The sequence below is a fragment of the Solea solea genome, chromosome 11 (genome assembly GCF_958295425.1).
Source record: "Solea solea chromosome 11, fSolSol10.1, whole genome shotgun sequence".
NCBI lineage: Eukaryota > Metazoa > Chordata > Actinopteri > Pleuronectiformes > Soleidae > Solea > Solea solea.
This window is the reverse complement of record NC_081144.1, coordinates 19,625,578-19,643,834: the sequence shown is the minus strand read 5'-3', so window position 1 is coordinate 19,643,834 and position 18,257 is coordinate 19,625,578. Positions and strand designations below refer to the sequence as shown.

General features: G+C 40.9%; 1 protein-coding gene across 10 annotated transcripts in view; it reads right to left on the bottom strand.

The window, feature by feature from the left end:
* Positions 1-18,257, bottom strand: part of agrn (agrin) — a 225,728-nt gene that overhangs the window by 73,582 nt on the left and 133,889 nt on the right. For all 10 annotated transcript variants that reach the window (XM_058643975.1, XM_058643978.1, XM_058643977.1 and 7 more), the window contains 2 exons: positions 3,882-4,106; positions 1,501-1,725 (listed from right to left, as the gene is read on the bottom strand). In XM_058643975.1, coding sequence (XP_058499958.1) covers positions 1,501-1,725; positions 3,882-4,106 — 450 coding nt within the window. The remainder of the gene's footprint in view (positions 1-1,500; positions 1,726-3,881; positions 4,107-18,257) is intronic.

The following is an 18,257-nucleotide window of genomic DNA, read 5'->3' as shown; positions in this document are numbered from 1 at the left end:
CAATGATGGGCCATGTCGTGGTTACAAGTCGAAATGGCCTTTTTCATTAGTTACCAATTTGTAATTTGCTAAAAGAGGGGATAATTGTGTGGATCTCTCGTTTCAGACTGAATTATTCTTTCATGTGAAAAAGGCAGAACAGAACTTACTCACACGCACATTATGTCCCAACACACATGCCAACACGAAAGCACAAACGCACCCTTACTCCTACTCCACTTAGAATAGGGTTTGTGCAATTCCAAAAAAACATGTACTCCTCCATCAGCCTGTCTGGCAAGAGAACCAGGGCGTGTCAGAAATGAGTGCATCAGCTGTCACTGTTGACTGAACTAAAGCATGTCCAGGAGTGATCTATTCTTGTCTTTGGTGTTGTCAGAGGTCTCAGTAGATGGACGGGGGTCTCCACACATCACTGCTGTAAACCAAGACAGCTACAGCTTCACGAGGCTCCGCTGACAACACAGTGGGAAAATTGGATTTTCTCCGATGGCTATCAGAAATACAGTAAAAGCTGACAGCTCTTTGTTGACTAAGGCTTAAACCCTGTGTTCTAATGGCAGAGATAACAGTCCTGCAGGCTCTTATCAGGCTGGAGGTGGCTACTCCTGGCATGGATACTGAGAGTTCAGAGCCATTTATCTCTCTGCCACTGAGTGGAACACAGTTACAGAAAGATTTCAAAGCAAGTTCACCTGTTTAGACATCATGTGCCATTATGAAAAATTCTTGCATAGACCTCTGTCCTGGTTAGACATGTTCCTCCTCGTGGCTCACCTGCATCCTGAGCCTCTCACCTAGACTTCATCCTCTCTTTAAGACTCTACTCCAGCTCTGCTTAAAAACCTGGCTCTCAGCTCCAGCCTTTGTCACGTCCAAGGCCAATTCTTCTGCGTTTAGTTACAGTCAGTTTCACCTTTTCTCCTTTGCTACAGATCTCATCTTTGGTCAGGCTCTCAGTTTCTGTTTGGTTTCCCCATCTCGCTTGCTGCAGTCTTCCTGCCAGTCTCTCAACATGGGAATACTGGTTTTCTGCCACAAGTCATCAATTCTGGGCTATATTTAGTCTTTATCAGAATAAAAATAAGGATAAGATGGGAAGGATATGCAAAAGCCTAGAATCATTTCAGACAAATTTTCAAAATATGAATTTGGATCTGAATGTTCATTCAAGGAAACAGCTCAAGCAGCAAGATGTAACTTTTATTGGATGTAATGCACTGGAGCAAACATGCCATGATGAAGACTAATCAGTGATTTATGATGCTAAGTCTATTTAATTGAACTCTTGCACTTGATGGTGGAATTTTCAGACACTGACCAAAGCACTAAATCCCACACTTTTCATCATCTTCATACACATTCACCAATCTTACTGTACATAGAGTAAAGGACTGAGAATCAGGGCGGGAACAAAAGAGGCTCATCATTATAGGTCACTAACTCATCAAAATTTGTTTTTTTAAATAAAACTGATGGTTATAATGTGATTACTCTTACCCAGCCTTCTGCACCGTCCTTTGTGGACCTTCCTGAGCTGGGTGTCTTTCTGTAAGCCCCTTGCTATCATGGCACACTCGCTGGCGTAGGTTTGACCGTCACTGGCACACAGAGGCTCACTTTCTGGGGGGCACGACTCCGGAAGGGCAAGCAACAGAGGCTGGCGGGTGAGAGACTTCACTCGGCACATGGTGTTCAGACTGTTCTCGCTGCCTTTACATGGGTCTGCGGAAACACAGGAATTCATGGATATGAATATGATTTCATGCTGCACTACACATTTGCACATATTGCACAACAGAAATGTAACCTGGGTAATATTTATGCTGTTCATATCAAGAAGACCTGGAGTTTCACAGGAAAACAAGCGAAAACAAGCAGTTTGACAGGTGTTAGTGATCACATTAATGATGGCTTTCAGCTCAAGTAAGTCAGTGACAGTGTGACCATGAGCAAGCATGCACCTTGTAATTGAAGAAGCTCAATAGAAGTCAGCTGTCATTGATTTTGATGACTTACACCTGTGCTTTTACTACTCTGTGACCTGTCCGAATGTCTGTCATATAAAAGGTCCATCACTTCAAAATCAGCTACAACTCATTTTTCTATTTTTTTTTTATTTTGCCTTTATTAGATAGGACAATGAAGTGTGAAGGGGGGAAGGTCACACAGAAAAGGACCACAAGTGTAATCGAACCCAATTTGGTTGCTGCAGTGAGCCCATTGCCCCTTGGGGCGCCAGCCACGAAATGATTCATATCTGTAACAAATAGAAGATATTAAGGAATATATATCGCTACGTTTTTTTAGACCAAATCCCGAGTAGGTTGTGTGTATTAAGTGTTGTTAGATAATACTGGTGTAGTAAAGAGAGGAGAGGAGAAGAGAAGAGATGACCCTTCATCACTGTTGCTCCAGAGATGTTATCAGTAGTTGAGAGAGGGACCTTGGATGTGAAAGGTAGAGAAGAAAATGGATGAAGGGACTATTGGTTTGATTAGCTCCCTGGCACCTCTCTCCTTCTGAAGGAGCGTCAGTCTAGCATAGTCAGCCATATCAGTCTGTGATCATAATGGAAATGGTTTGAGGATGTGTGCAAAGGGAGTGTTACTCCTTGAAAAAAAAAAAAAGGGGCCTGGGCTTTATCCTTGTTGCCATGCTTTCAGCATGTAGGAAGACAATGGAGTTATGTAGCACCGTGACACATTAAATCACTGCCTAACTGCTGGCCAGTCACTCAAATGACTCTAAGGATGAAACACCATATCACAGAGAAAAGAGCAGAAAGACAGAGAATGAGAAAGAGACAATAAAGGAAAGTGGCTTCCAAAAACCTCTGGCAGGAAAACAAAGAGCAACTATGAGGGGACATAATGTGGGACAGAGCAGTTGGGCTGTGCAGGGCTGTGAGGCAGCGTGACCACAGCCAGGCCAGCCAGGCCTCTGACCACTCTCTATCAGCACAATACAAAGCAGACGGGCAACCAAGCAGACCAGGGTTTTATCGTTATGCGTGCAGCGTCTCTGCATAAGGCAGTGCTCCGCTCGCCAGACGGACCATTATCTGTGAGAGAGACCATTACCTCCCATTAACTGAGAACAACGGCTTCCAGGACCATGCTCCCTCTAGCTGAGCAAGTAGGGTAATTACAAAAAGAATGGCCTGTTTGCTACAAAAACTAGCAGTGTGGATAAATCAACAGCATGTGTCTGGCTAAAACCACCAACTCTAAATTACCAAGGCTTTAGATGAAATGCCTGCAGGAAGATTTAGAGGTCCATCAGGACTGACTGGTCCCTTGAGCTTCGGCCCTCCCCAGGGAGGACTGAGCAACCTAGGTCACTTTGGACAACTCAGGCTGGATTTATATGACCAGCCTTCTGCCAGCAGACCTGCACATTCATCACTCATTGCCCAGCGCCCTGCTCTGTCTCCCGGAGGCTCCTGCTGCTAAGAGACAGCATTTGTGTCTGCCTTTCTTCCCCCATCTGGCTACCCATTAAAAGAAAAAAAAAACCTTCAAAGTTGAATGCTTTGGACGTAAACAACCAACACCTGATATGATAGGATATGCAAGAAAAACAACAAGAAGAAAGGCCCCATTGAACATGACAACAATGAAGGAAAAGCCGCTATCCACACCTGTATAAAGCAAAGCCGCTTAAATGAAAAATGAGAATTAGCAAAGGCATGCTGTAAGTAAGTGGAGTATGTGAGGGAGGAACAATAAAGGTCAGACGTAGTAAATAAGAGGAGCAGATCATGCAGCCAATTCATCAAATCTGAACATCTGTCAGACTAGATTAACTGATGATGAAATAACTGTAAATTATAAAAAAATAAGTGCAGAGGAAGAATACATAAGAGAGAGATATCTTACCACAGTGCCCTTGGTATTGCACACGTATGTTCTTCTGGTTCTTGCAGGCGTGCTGATGGAGCTCACACTCGTTGTAGTAGTCTTTCCCATCAGTGCCACACACTGTCTCCTCAGGCTTGCCGTCACAGCCAAGAGGACACATGCATTTAGCCGACAAGCCATCTGACGACTGGACGCAGGTGCTGCCATAGCTACAGATCACGTCAGTGCACGGATCTTTCAGAGCTGCAGAGACACACAAACACATCAAGACAATGGTTGTTAAAAAGAAATTGAGGAGTTATACCTTAAAGAGCACACCTCCTGATGCTACTATGCACCTGAGTGCAACATGTATAACAAGAGGTTGCCGTAGGGCACTTTTATTCGGGGTTTGGAGAACTAGTTGACACCCATGGATGCATTTAGAGCACAGTCTCCTTTACTATGCTTGAGCATGCTTTAATCACCATGTCTGAAAAGCGACCGTCTGTATATTTACTTTTCTACAAATGAAACTGAGAGAAGAGAAGGAAATAAGGCAGCGAGGTATTATCTCATCCCCGAGGTCTTTATTTCCACCCGAATTAAACAGTGTGCCACTTGACGCTGAGTCACTCATCCCAATGATGGGAGAGGGTGCAACCTTTAATTTTGCCCATGTTCACCACTGTTGGGAGCTTTTCTTGGGTTTCATATGTTGTGTTTCATAAAAGGCTGCCATCAGATTACAATCGCTCTCATCTGGGAGCATGATACATATTTATGACCACCATGAACAAACATGGCCTCCCCTGAGAGAGAAACCGAGCGGCAGCAGCCCTCTCATTTCCTAAGCTTGTCGTATTTAGAATAGATTTACCCATGTTTGATATTATATCTTGTTACATCAATGAATTTAATTTAAAGGAGAGTGAATATATTGGATTTCAAATTCTCTTGCTGTGCATTTTGTCTTTTTTTTTTTTTTTTCTTTTACCCCTCTTTTTCTTTTGAAGAAAATGAAATGATTCAGGGTTTTTTCTACCACGAACATTTAATACCTACCTTCGGGATGGTGTGGCACTGGCTTGTTAATAAGAGACTGGGATATGTGCAGCAGTATATTATGGATGTGTAAGGAGACAGGAGTTGCTACGATCAAAGCATATCCCCCCCCCACCTCACTTTCCTCATCTTCATGACACATTTCCTTCTCCTTTCTTTTTCCACTTTTGATGTTTGGTGCATGAGGCTTGTTAACAAACTCTTTCCTTTCCATTTTATATTTGTGTTGTATTGCAGCAAAAAACTTTGTAACTTATACAATACTTAATTTATGACAAAGACACCTCAAAGGCAACTTCAAAATAAAGTACTAAATTATAGCTCAAAGTAAAGGACACAGGAGGAAAGTGGCTTACTGAAATCATGAGGCATTGTGAGACGTTGATGGCAGCTGAATGGCAGCCAATGTGAACTGGATAACGAATGTGACACTTGGCCTCTAATTTGTGTCTAATCATATGAACAATGAGCCACTGATGACCTGTGGGAAACAGCGCTGCAGTCACAGTCTTGCTGTATCTCCCAGAGCAGGGAAAAGGTCAGAGCAACAGAAGTTACACTCACGGCACAATCTACACATCTAAAACAGCTTGTCCTCTTGTTATGTAGCAGGTAGAAACAACCTTCAGGACAATGCTGTTTATGTAACACCTGCTGTTGGGAGTGGTGAAAGCTATGTGTCCTGACAAGGAGCAGAAACTTGTCAGTGCTTATGGCTTCTGTGAAATAGTGCTTGTTAGGGTTTAGGCAGCAGATGAGAGAGAAGCCTATAGCGACCATTCACACATGGAGAGAGAGTTTGCGTGTTTGCATTGTGACAGTAAACACCGTCTCCCTCACACGTCTTGATTTCATCTGATTAAATAATAGCCGAGGCTTTCACCTTCTCCAACTTTCCCTTTGTCTCAGAGAAGCTGACATGTTGACGGGCAAAAAAGGCGGCAAGAGCAATGAGGGGCACGAGTGATGGGTAGAATCAGAAAGGGAGGTGTGTGGGCTCCTGATTTGAGGTGTCAATTTGGATACAAAGCTCAGCCTCTATGGGGTGTTAGTGCAGATAAAAATCTCTTCTCAGACTCAGACAAGCGAACAAATTGCCTGGGCGAATGTGATTAGTGTAACAAGCGCACACACACAAAAGGTCACCACATTAAGTGAGGAATTTATGTTTCATTATCACATAAAAGGTGGCAAAAGAAGAAGGAGAGAGTGGGAAGGTGTAGAAGTCATTGCTAAATTAGAACGATCCTCACTAACACTGAGATCACTCTTCTTCACTTTTGAATTCAAATTCAAAGATAATGAAATGAAATCACAGATAAAGAGGACACACGGATATGGATCTGTAATCTCAAAATGAGGATTATACTCAAAAGGACAACTAGCTACCTGAGGCCTAATCTCAATAAAGCTCATTCATGTATTTACCAACGCAAATGACTCTAATCACATACATGCAGCATTTATATAGACACACCTTGTGGAATATCTGAATATCTCAGCAGCAATATCTTGCTTCATTTGGATGAGAGAGGAGACATTGTCTGCCCATTGGGAACAACGTGTGACTGCAATACACATTGTTAGTGCCAATTGGAAAATGTGTGTGATGTGGCAAATACTACACCCAGGTCAGGTGTCACACGTGCATATCTCTGCAAGTTTAGCTTTAACACTGTATAAAAAAGAGTTCACAGTGTGACAGAAGCCTGGTTATTATGCACTAAAATACTTTAGGAAGTGACTGCTTCAAAGTGCCCTCTTTTAAAGTGTGCTCAGACTAAAGGGTGAAATGAATGCAAAGTGGCAATGAATAGACAAAACTTGATCCTCCATGAGAAGTCAAGAGAGAAAATGATAAATAGGACAAGAGTTTCGGCTGATTTTGTAGACCAGTTGTCCAACAATAATGTTGTGCCAGTTTCCACTGAAGAGGTATAGTTCAAAATTCAGTTCATACACATGAACTTGTTCACAAGGTGCCTTTTAAAAGTTTGACTAAGTTCACAGTGCAGAAAAAGCAATGGTTTTCGTTCATTTGTTCCATCCTTTTTAAAAATAAATATGCCACTATTCTTTTTCCAATAGAACGTCCTTCCCTGGCAGATGTCCAGACTTGTTTTTTGAGACGCAGCAGGCAACATTTGCATGAAAACTTTTTTTTTTTTTTTTTTTATGTGAAAAAGGCTCCACTTGTTATTCATAAACAGGATCAAATGCTCAAACAAGCTGGCTTCAGCAGTTGTAGAGACATCTGTACCTTGAACACCGGCCATGCTGGGCCATGTGTGTGGAGACATCATGCAGTGCGTCAATGTCATGTCAGTGTTCGTTTAGAATTTGGAAAAAAAAAAAATATATGATCATGCACAGCACTGCTAACATATGAATGACACAGAAACATGATAACTAAGTACAGTTAATACATGTGCATGGTCACTCTGAGGACAGGGATGGGATGGTAATGAAGAGCAGGTGATAAGAGGGCTGGTGTTTCTCTGAAAAGTAGGGCAGGGAGGTTTTGGGAAGGTTGGGGGTTTAGAGCAGTCCTCTCCCCTCTGATCTCTTCCTCTGGCAGAGAGCAGATAGCAGAGCAGGTGGAGACCTCTGCTGCTCTCTGATCCACTGTTTTGTGCTGCAGTTTATGAATGCTTCATTAGGGACAGGGAGCTGTCAGCATCATGCTGGCTTAACCTGATGTCCTGCTGCTGCCACAGCACCAGGAGTGTCTGGGTATATTGTTACCTCTTTTTAGGCTTAAACACTGACCTAGTCAAGACCAGCAGACCAATCGGAGACCAAAATCTAGTTCTTATGAGGCAGGACCTCATTTCTAAGGTTGTTTACACTGTTTACATTCTGGGAATTAGCGTTGCAGTTTCAAGCCTCGGACCAAGTGTCACTGGTAACAAGAACACAATTTTTCAAAAATACTACCCATATTCTAGTAATACAAAGCTAAATGCAAATCGGTAAAGTATTCCTTTAAGTTTAGGGCTAAGATTTGAATTGCTGTTAAGCTATAATTAGAGTTGGTCATGGTTAAGGTAAGGGATAACAATTAAGTAAATAGCAAAACAAAGAACAGCAGAGCAGACCTGCATGTGTGTGTGTACAAACTGCACAAACACATACAATCGTTTGAAATCACTTTTTAATTCAGATAAAGGTGTGACTGTGACGTGTGTGTGTAACACGTGCGCACATATGGATGTGGCGCTCCCTGTGGTGCTGGCGGTGATGAGGGAGGGCACAGGGGGTTGGAGCTAATCAAATGCAATGATGCGATGTTGGGGGATGTGGCAGTGCGTGTTCTCATCAACAAAACCCCGTCACCAGCAGGAGAGGAAGAGGAAGCATTTAATGCTAAAAAAAAAATATGTGTCTCATTTCAGTGTGAAAATGTGAAATACATGAGATATCTGATGAAGCCCAGAAATGGTTGGTTTGAACAAAAACAAGGACAATCACTCAAGCAAAGAGTCAAAGCTGAGGAGCAGAGGCGTGGTATGAAGGAGTGTGCAGAGACGAGATAAGAGAATGGGTCAGAATGGGAGCAGGGAAAAGGTAACTGTCAGAATATAAACACGGTTAAGATCTAAGAAATAAATATGAATACAAATGTGCAGCCAGATACTAGTGATGAGCAGCAGGGGGCAGAGGGGCAGAGACTGGGGGAAGGCCAAAGGATTAGCAGTTACACACCCATGTCCTTGCTCTCTCTCTCTCTCTCACACACACACACACTCACACACACACACACACACATACTTTTAGGCCATTTGCTGAAAGATTATTTTTTGTGTGTTAGATGTAGTTCTTCAAAGATTTGAGCTGACCTGCAGCTGTTGCTCTCTTCTACATGCTTCACTGTTTTACCTTTGAGAGAAGAAAATGAATGAAGCTTCATTCTGCTGGCCACACTCACTGCTGTGTTAGCATTTGTCTGGACAGATTTCAATCATAAATTCAAAGGCTTGGTAAACTTAAAAAAAACAACAACTTTATGGTCAAAAAGAAAGCACAGGGACTTAAAGTGCTGCATGTCATCTTGTCAAAGAAATGACAAACCTTAAACAACCGAAAACAAGATAAATGTTTGAGGAAAAACATCAATAAGAGATGATGAAATAGTAAAATGCAGCAATTCTGTAAGGTCCTATGATTCCAAAATAGTCCAATTTGTTTTGTAGCTGTCACTTTCCAGTGGCAGATGTTTCATGCTTGAAAGATGCAGTAAAGCACAGGTGGAGTGCTGAAATGACTACACAGAGCCCATTTATTCTGCTGAGTGACAGAAAAAAAGCAAAATGGAATTAAATCGTCAGCCTGTGGCATATTTGACAAATACAGACAGATATGTACAGGTCTTTCAAAGGACAATGTATAAGGTTTTACAGAAACCACATAAATTCTCCAGTTAAACACAACCTTTGCGCTTTTGGGTTTCATCTGATAAACGTGGCAGTGTGTTTGCTGAAGCAACTTTGAGCAAACAACTTCCTATCTCAGCATTTTTGCGCAACAAAAATGCAACAATGCTTTTCACTTAGAGTCGCATTCCTGGACAGATGAATAGTCTAATATTCCCCTTGCAGCTGTTTCGGTAACAACCAACTCCCAAATGAAGAAATCTGGCTCTAAAGTTGCTAAATGTGCCATTATGCTCGCCGGCTATTCACTAACTTTGCCTCTGTTAAGTGCTGAGCAGGTAGAGTACAGTCAGTTTATGGGAACCTTATTGAAAGAAAGGAAAAAAAAACTAACAAACCACAAAACAGCTGCTTCTGAATAGAGTTGATTAAACTGCTAAGAGTGACACCCAAAAGAAAAGTTGCAGGCAATAAAGAAGAAGCAGCTGAAAGATGCTATATCACAAGCAGCTGAGGGGAGCTTTGAGGGTTTGTCACGAAGAGCACCTGCTTTCATTATATTTCATAATAATTATTTGTTCTTTGGGAATTATGATGGTATTTATTAACGTAGAGGATGACTGCATGTTCTTTATGCTCATAAAAACACAAAGTCTGGTTTTATTAACGCCCTGTATTAACTTTGAATTTGCAATGTGTGTATTCAGGTCAGGTAAAAGTGTCGTCAGTTTCTCACTTTAGGATTCTTTGGATTATTTCACATCATGTGTCAAACCATCCGCACAGCTCACTTCATTTTTGTAATCCATATAAGTAAGCTCAAAGAGATAAAAGACACACAGCGCTAATAGATGGACAGTCTCTTTAACCCTGGGGCTTCCCTGTCACGTTTGGTGTCCATGGGATGGAGACAGTATTACCTATTGAAAAACTGTCAGTGCTTGTACTAGGAACTGTGTCTCTTAGATTAAGAGAGAAACCTTTAGAAAGCAACAAAGAAGACATAGTGCCAAAATGAATCAGAGAGTGCAGACAAAAATACAATTAGCTGCTTGTTTGTTTACCTCTTTGCGGATCAGCCACAGTCAATAATGCATTTATATTGTTTTCAATTGCATTCAACACCAGGCATCTGTGGGTCCAATGGCTCACTTAACATATTTAGCTGTACAGCAAACATTTACACCACAGCTGTGGTTCACTGATGAAATATTTTTATCACTAAAAAAATCACTTGGTTTGAAAGCTAAATGAATACCATGAGCAAAGCAACGACAAATACAGTCAGTAAGTTATCATGTACAATTAAGATGAGTTTGCATAGTCCATAGCTACTGCTCAATTAGACTACAGGCTACAGATTATACAAGCATTAGCAGGGAACAGCTTGATTGAAATGTGTCCACATCTGCTAAATATTGCAGTGTGCCCCCCTTTCAGTTTGTTAGAATTAGGCGGTTTCTGGTTTAGCTGGCAATCTGAGGCCTCCTGCTATCCATGAACTTCAAAATATTACATTTCTTAAGCTGACAGAGCCTAAAATCGGTCTCCTTGTCAGTCCAACTGACAGTACAACTGTGATGTAGGCACATAATGCTCAGGCCAGCTCATGTCCAACTCTGGTATGACTGAAGATATATATGCATTAGTAGTTCGACTCCCATCACATCATCTTACAGATGAAAACTCACACAAGTGAGAACATCAGGTACAACGGTGCCGCGTTAGAAATGAAAGGACTTCCATCAGAGAGTGAAACAAGTTACAGGAACTCATGCAGAAATTTGTGGCACATATGCTACAAGATTTCCTTCATTAACTCTTGATAATGAGAAACAACAGTGGTGCGGAGCCAAAATCAAGCACTGGCTAATCACACTTGGCCTGTGCCACCAACAGATGATACCAATCAGTTACAGTAGATGTTGGCCCTCAAAACAAGCACAGGCAAATACTGCTAAGTACTAAGACTATGTCTTTCAGCTTCTCTCTTTAGAGGTTGCCACAGAGGATCACCTGCCTCCATTTAAAAAAGAATAAGACTACAATGCCTATAACTACAATTACAACTTCATTAAAAACAGAATGGGACATCTGTAGCTTAGCTAGTTGAGCAGGTGCACCACAAAGACCAAAGAGTCCTCTGCAGTGATCGTATTCAATGATAACCTCAACCCATTTCACACTAAGCCTGTCCTATTGAAGGGGAAGAATCTCAAAAAAAGAGTGTAAATTTACATTTCTTGTTTGTCTTGGTAATACCCTGAAAATACATAAGCAGCAGTTCCATAAAGTCCATCAAAAAGAAAATACAGGAAATTACCTTTTGTCAGGAAATGCAGAAAATACCACGGAAATAATTTGCAGTTATTCACGATTATAAATCCTCCGAGAAGGCTCGGGTGCAGTTTATATAAACTTCTAATTTTGCCTGGATGTCTCTCTCTGCTCCACCTCTCCCTCGACAACACACACACACACACACACACACACACACAATTAGGTAAACCGCTTAAATCATCAAGCCCCTTGTGATATAGGCCCCTGTATAACATGACAGGAATTTAATTTAAGGTATTTTGATACACAGAGGGAAGCAGCATGAAGTTACAAGAAGAGCGAAGCGTGCTGACATTTATTTAGTGTAATCAGATGAAAATGACATGGATTGATTGAGTTCTCTTTCAGGCAACCGTTACCACTGCAGACAGACGCTGCATACCTTTGTGTGTGCATGCCTCTATTATTCTCTTATTGTCTTTTATTGTGAAGGAAGGACAACGGGAAGAAAGAAAGAAACACACACACACACACACACACACACACACATTAGTGAGAAATTAGTGTAACCTCACTATCCTCACAGAGGTAGACTGAACTAATTATATGGTTAGGATAAACAACAAAGAAAGTAGCATTCATTTACACACGTAAAGTGAATATATACAGTATATATATATATATATATATATATATGTATATATACACAGTATATATATATATACAGTATATATATATATATATATATATATATATATATATATATATATACTGTATATATAAAATACAGTTTTTCACTCATATGGTGCCAGGACACACACCTGAGAGTAAGTGGGATGTGCTACAGCAGCGAAAACTGTAACTTTCACCATAAAATCTTTTTATTACAGGATGAAAACAGGACATCTGGGGTTGTGCTGTTATGATGACACTCATGCCAGTAAGAAAACTGATTTTAAATCATTAGGGGACAGGTATTTCCAGGGAAAAAAATCCCCAGTGAAATCATAAACAAGGCAATCAGGGATGGCAGACTTCGCCCCATTCATATTGGCAAGTTTGTGTTTAACTGCGGAAACACAAACAGACAGACACACAGAGCCACTAAAAACAATACTTCACTCCCACTCCGTGAGGTGAAGTTACAAACAGCACAAACCCAAAGCAGTTTTATGCTTCAAATTAGATTAATTCTTTGATTTTTTTTTCTGATTGACTGCTTTAAGATTTTAATGCTTTCAGTGTTTCACTGCGTCACCAGTACCAAACATTTTTGACCTCTGAAAGTGTCAAAACTGACAAACCACAGAGCAGCTTTTATCATTAAGCAGCTACGGGAAAGGGATTTTCAAAAAGAGTCACTCGCTGAGGTTGATATTGATATTGAATACCGGCCAAGACAGTGAGGTTTGCATTGCTTTCACCTTGTAAGTCAGGAACTGTTATCACTCTGCCCGTAGGGTTACAATGGCATCACCCTGCAGTTGTTACTCTTGTGGCCGCACAGAGTTTTTTTTTTCCAGCCTGGTTTAGGTTTTCGTTCACAGAAATCGTTCTTGTTGTGGTAAAGGGGGTTAAACCATGAAGTGTCCAGAGATAAGCTGGGCACTCGGCTGTTTTGTCTTGTGCAGTGCACCGAAATGAAATAGCAGCAAGTAAATACTGTGTGTTATAGAGGAAACAGAGTGATTTCCAGCGTAGACACATACTCAACAAAAGTCTCCTTCACCATTTCTCTGTGCTGTTTCTGAGGAACAAAAGACTGCAGAGTCTCTCTCCTCCCACTCAACTTAACATGCACACTCAAACCCAGGAGTAAACACTCTCAATAGATTGCAAACACGAGCACCAGCAGGACTTTGGGTCCCGACATCCTGGATCAATAGCCATCGCACTACTTCATTATGGCTTTGAGATGAGACAATACAAGTTGATTCCCAAAAACGTGTGACTACATCCATGCAGCTCAGTATCCCAATACCTGGCTTTCATCCACACTGCAGAGGTAAATCTTGGGTGGGTTTAACATCTGTTTGCTCATTTTACATCAACAATCGAGGAATTTAGATTCTGTCTCCCAGTAAATACAGAGTCTGTCGATAGCTCTTTTTCACGTTTGGTCCATAACACAATTCTGAGCCTTTACATTGTCCTCAGAATGCAAATAATCAGTAAGATTCTTCTTCTTATTCTTCTTATTATTATTATTATAATAATAATTAATAAAAACGACTAAAACGTGATTTTATAAACACCTTTGTTCATGGCATGTATTATATGACTCCATTTAATCCATTTAAATACTACACTACACAGACTGTATAAAGCAGGGCTCTCTAACCTTTTTTCTTCTGAGAGCTACTTTGACAAAATGAAAATGCCTGAGAGCTACTCATGTTTTTTTTTAACATTTATTCTCATAGCATATTTCAACCGAAACTAACTGAATGAGCTTGTTTTGCCGGAACATTTACAACATGTTGGTGTCCACAACTCACATTCTGCAAAAAACATAAGACAAATAGCATTTGATTTACCTCCATGTGCATTTTGTATTTCTGTATGCGTCTCTTTGTAGTACATCTCACACACTATTAAAATATTAATGCTGTCAAAACAAAACAATGCGTTTACAAATACACCGATATTATGGCTTATTCACTTATTCACAGATGACTGGCACTGCATGGAGTTACAAGAGAGGTGTATGCTGGAGTTTGAATCACTCTTGTTCTGAACTACACTGCTACCTGCAGAAAAAGTCCTGTGAAGAGTGGCTGTTTACTTTGATGAAATGGTGTTCCGTTGATTTGCATTGCTAAGCAAGCATCTATTGTTTTTCTTCCACATTTCTTCTTCTTCTTCTTCTTTTTATCTTAGTTTTGAGAAAAACCCCACACATCCTACGACAAAATTCAGGAAAAAAAACTGCGAGAATGGAAAGCGTTCCAAATAGTGTGGTCATACTTTACCGTAGAGACGTGGTTGAAACTTTAAACAGGTCATAAGACTTGAGGCTTTTTTCTGTAACGGTTTTTAAACAATCACAGTTTAAGTTTTAGGGGGAGGGGTGTGTACAACAAGAGTCAGTCTTTCTTTAAGTTTTAAAGGTTCAAATGTTACTCTATTACCAGCTAAAGTCCTGCACCCGACAGCATTGGCACCAAGAAGCAGGCACAATACAAATTTCTCTGGGGAATTTTCTAGTTATTATTATTTTGTTCCTTCTCTACTTAAGTGTATGCAGGGGTAATAACGAAAAAATGATGTATTATTCAGGAGAAGCCAAATGCATAAATAGATTAAGAAGGCTCAAAACACAACCTTTGGCCTGATCCTAAGCAGGTATGTGTGTGGATACAGAGGTGTGTTTCGGTGACATGCATGTGCATTATCTTTGTTTTGCATGCAGGTTTAACAAAGGTGAACAAGAAACAGCGATGAAGAAGTAAGGATTTGTCTTATAAGTAGAGGCTGCAGATGTGAGGAACAGCAAGTAAAGATGGATAGAGAGTTCCAGCAAAGCCCATTATCATCTCCCTCTCTCTCTCTGTTTCTCAAACTATCAGTTTGAAAAAATGCCTGCAGTGTGTGTATATTTTACCAAGTATGCCCGCATGTGTCTACGTGCACATGCATAAGAGTATAAATACGGATATCATCATTACACACACACACACACACACACACACACACACACCCACACACACAACAGTCAGTCTGTCAGGTTCTGCATGTTATGGTTATGAATATCAAGCAAGAGTCTATGCCTCAGGGAAATGAAAGTATGAAACCCCAGTTATTTACAATGACCTCTTACCTTGTGTGTGTCTGTGTGTCTGTGTGTGTCTGTACTTGTATTTGTTACTCTTCAGGACCTTTTCTGGCATAAACACTGACCTTGTCAGGACCAGTAGTCCTCATGGAGACCAAAACCTGTTCCTAATGAGAACGAACCTCAACTGGTTTACAGGTAGTGTAGAGCAAAGATTTGAATTGGGGTTGTCTGGTTAGGACTAAAGGTTAGGGATAATGCATTGTTTGGGGTGTCCAAATGAATGGAAGTCAATGCAGTGTCCTTGAAAGGTGAGCTGTGCAAACCTGTGTGTGTGTGTGAGTGTGTGGGTGCGTTCGTGTACGTGTTCAGCAATCACCCTGGAAAGATTCAATTCCTCTCTCTGTTGTGAGTGTGTGCATGAATGCCTCTACTGGTGCAACAACACAACACAATCCTACTCTTAAAGACTGAGAAAGTGCATGAGGGAGGAGAAAATGAAAAAAGAGGAAAAGAAAGTGATAGAGATTGGCGGGAATAACGTAAGCGAGCGAAAATTAACTGGACTCAAAGTGGAAGGGAAGGAAGACATGGAAGATTAAAAGATTACGGAGAAAGCACTGGTGAGAAACAAGAAGAAGATGAGCGAAGAGGTAAAGAGATCATTAAAACCAGTGGAGATAAGGTAAATGGAAAACACCAAAAGAGGGAAGGGAAGGAGATAAGAGGGAGGAAGTTTAGAAGGGAAGGAATGTCAGAGGAAGTGAAGTGAAAAAAAAGGAGCAAAGCAGAAAGAAAAAACATGCAGTGGCAGAGATGACCAGGAAGAGTGTGCAGGACCATGTTATCTACTCTGGAAAAGCCAAAAAGTCATCTCTGCTATTGACAGCTATTACCTCCACTCCATTTCACAGGGGTAACAAAAAAATCATCAAAGCATGAGCGAAAATGAAGCAGAGGAAGAGAAGAAGGGGAAGAGAGGATGTGTGGGGGTTGAAGGTGAAAGTAAGAAGGCTTTGCTCTCGTCACTCTCCAGCTCTGCTCCAGAGTGAGGATTTGCTTTCAGGAGATTTCCTGAAACGACCCCTCCCAGTAAACCCAGACACCGTAACAACCAGCCACACACAAACAAATCTTTCAATAAAAGTTCCGGGGCAAAAAAAAACCTGTTTAACAACAGAGTGTAAAGAAGAGGTAGAGCCTCTGTCTTCTTATACAACCCTATACAGTATTTCTCTATGAGCAACTTCACTGCATACTGTAATACCCCAAACACAGATATACACATTATTATTACATTCTGTAGGAGTTTTATACACAGACTTAAGTGCTTTGGTGAAGCGCTTCAGAGGGAAACACGATTATAGTTAACTCTACACCAGAAACAAGGGTTTGTGTTCGGTATCCCAAATGTTTTTGGGTAATGACTCAGACAAAGGTCATGGTTTTGGTCAAATATTAAAAACACGTCAGGTGTTAAATATTTCCTCATTATTTTGATAGCAAATGTATGAAAAATATAATTTGCACTGTAGTTGCTACAAAACTCATTACATTCAGTTCAAATAACCTTATTTATTCCTTACAAATTTGTGTACAACCACAGAATGTGTATAAAATGTAAGTAGTTGCAAAAGAAACTCCTATTTTGAAGCCTCAAAATCACCTGCAACCAGGCATCAACTGGTGTCCACGTGCTGTCTATTTTTTTTATACATATTTGTTTGCCTTCTTTGAATCGGATAGAGTAGCACGAAACGTCGGGGAAAGGAGGGAAGAGAGGGAAGACACAAGAGCCCTTTATTGTCTATTTACCACTAAATGGGAACATCATTTACAAAATCATCATCATGTGCGAATGAAGAAGATCTGTAACTAGAGATTGAGACCATTAACTCTGCAGGAAAATGTTCACTGACGTTATTAATCAAGTGAGAAGGAGGCTAATTTTCCCACAGATTTCCAACCAACAGAATTCTTTTTGAATCTAGTGAAGTCAAACTGACACTTCTATTCTATTTCCAAGGCGTTCATTTTCAAACTGGATGACTCTGTCCACTCTACATACATGTTACGGCAGAAAGAGAAAATCATTACAATTCCATACTTAATATCATCCATGAACCATGACAAGGATCCTCACCACTTGTCAACATTACAGCATCATTTGCAAATGCGTATTAGCTGTGTCTGAGACCGCTTTACAGAGAAATTACTGCAACTGCTGAGCATCCCTTCAATGCTCTGAACATTTCTATATGTTGCAGCTTAAAAATCACAAGCTGCACCGCATACTTTATGTTTGAGATACGAAGGTTTACATCCTCTAGCACTGGGCCTGTGTGCCTGCAGAATGTTAGAGCAGATAGAGCAGCAGGTGTGGAGCACTGATGCCTTCCTCCTTTCACTGAATACAAGAGTGTGTCGGTCCTGAAGCGATAACACACTCTCAGAGAGAGAGGGAGAGAGGGGGAGAGTGGAGGGCAGTGGGCTGTGCTTATGGCCAACTCTGCACACAAAATCAAACTTCATTGATCACTCACTTGAACCCCAGTCACCTCACCAACAGACACATACACTTTTTCTTCTTCTTTTTTTTTGCATTACTTGTGGCACTTTTTCAACAGGGAAAAAAGAAGCAGGAAAAAAAAAAAAAGAAAATCCCACGTTCCACTACAGTGGCCACACAAGATGAGTTTTGCAACTCTTCTGTAACTCTCTCTGAGAAAGGGAGTGTATTTACCACTGCTGCTCCAAGTTCAATATTATAAGAACCAACATGGTGTATGCTCCCTGCCCAATTGTGCTGTGTGCGTGTCTACACACACACACACACACACAGGGAGAGAGAGAGGGAGAGAGGGAGACGGAGAGTTTCATCCAAATGTCTTCTGTGTTGAAAATACCAGGGAAAGTGCCTCG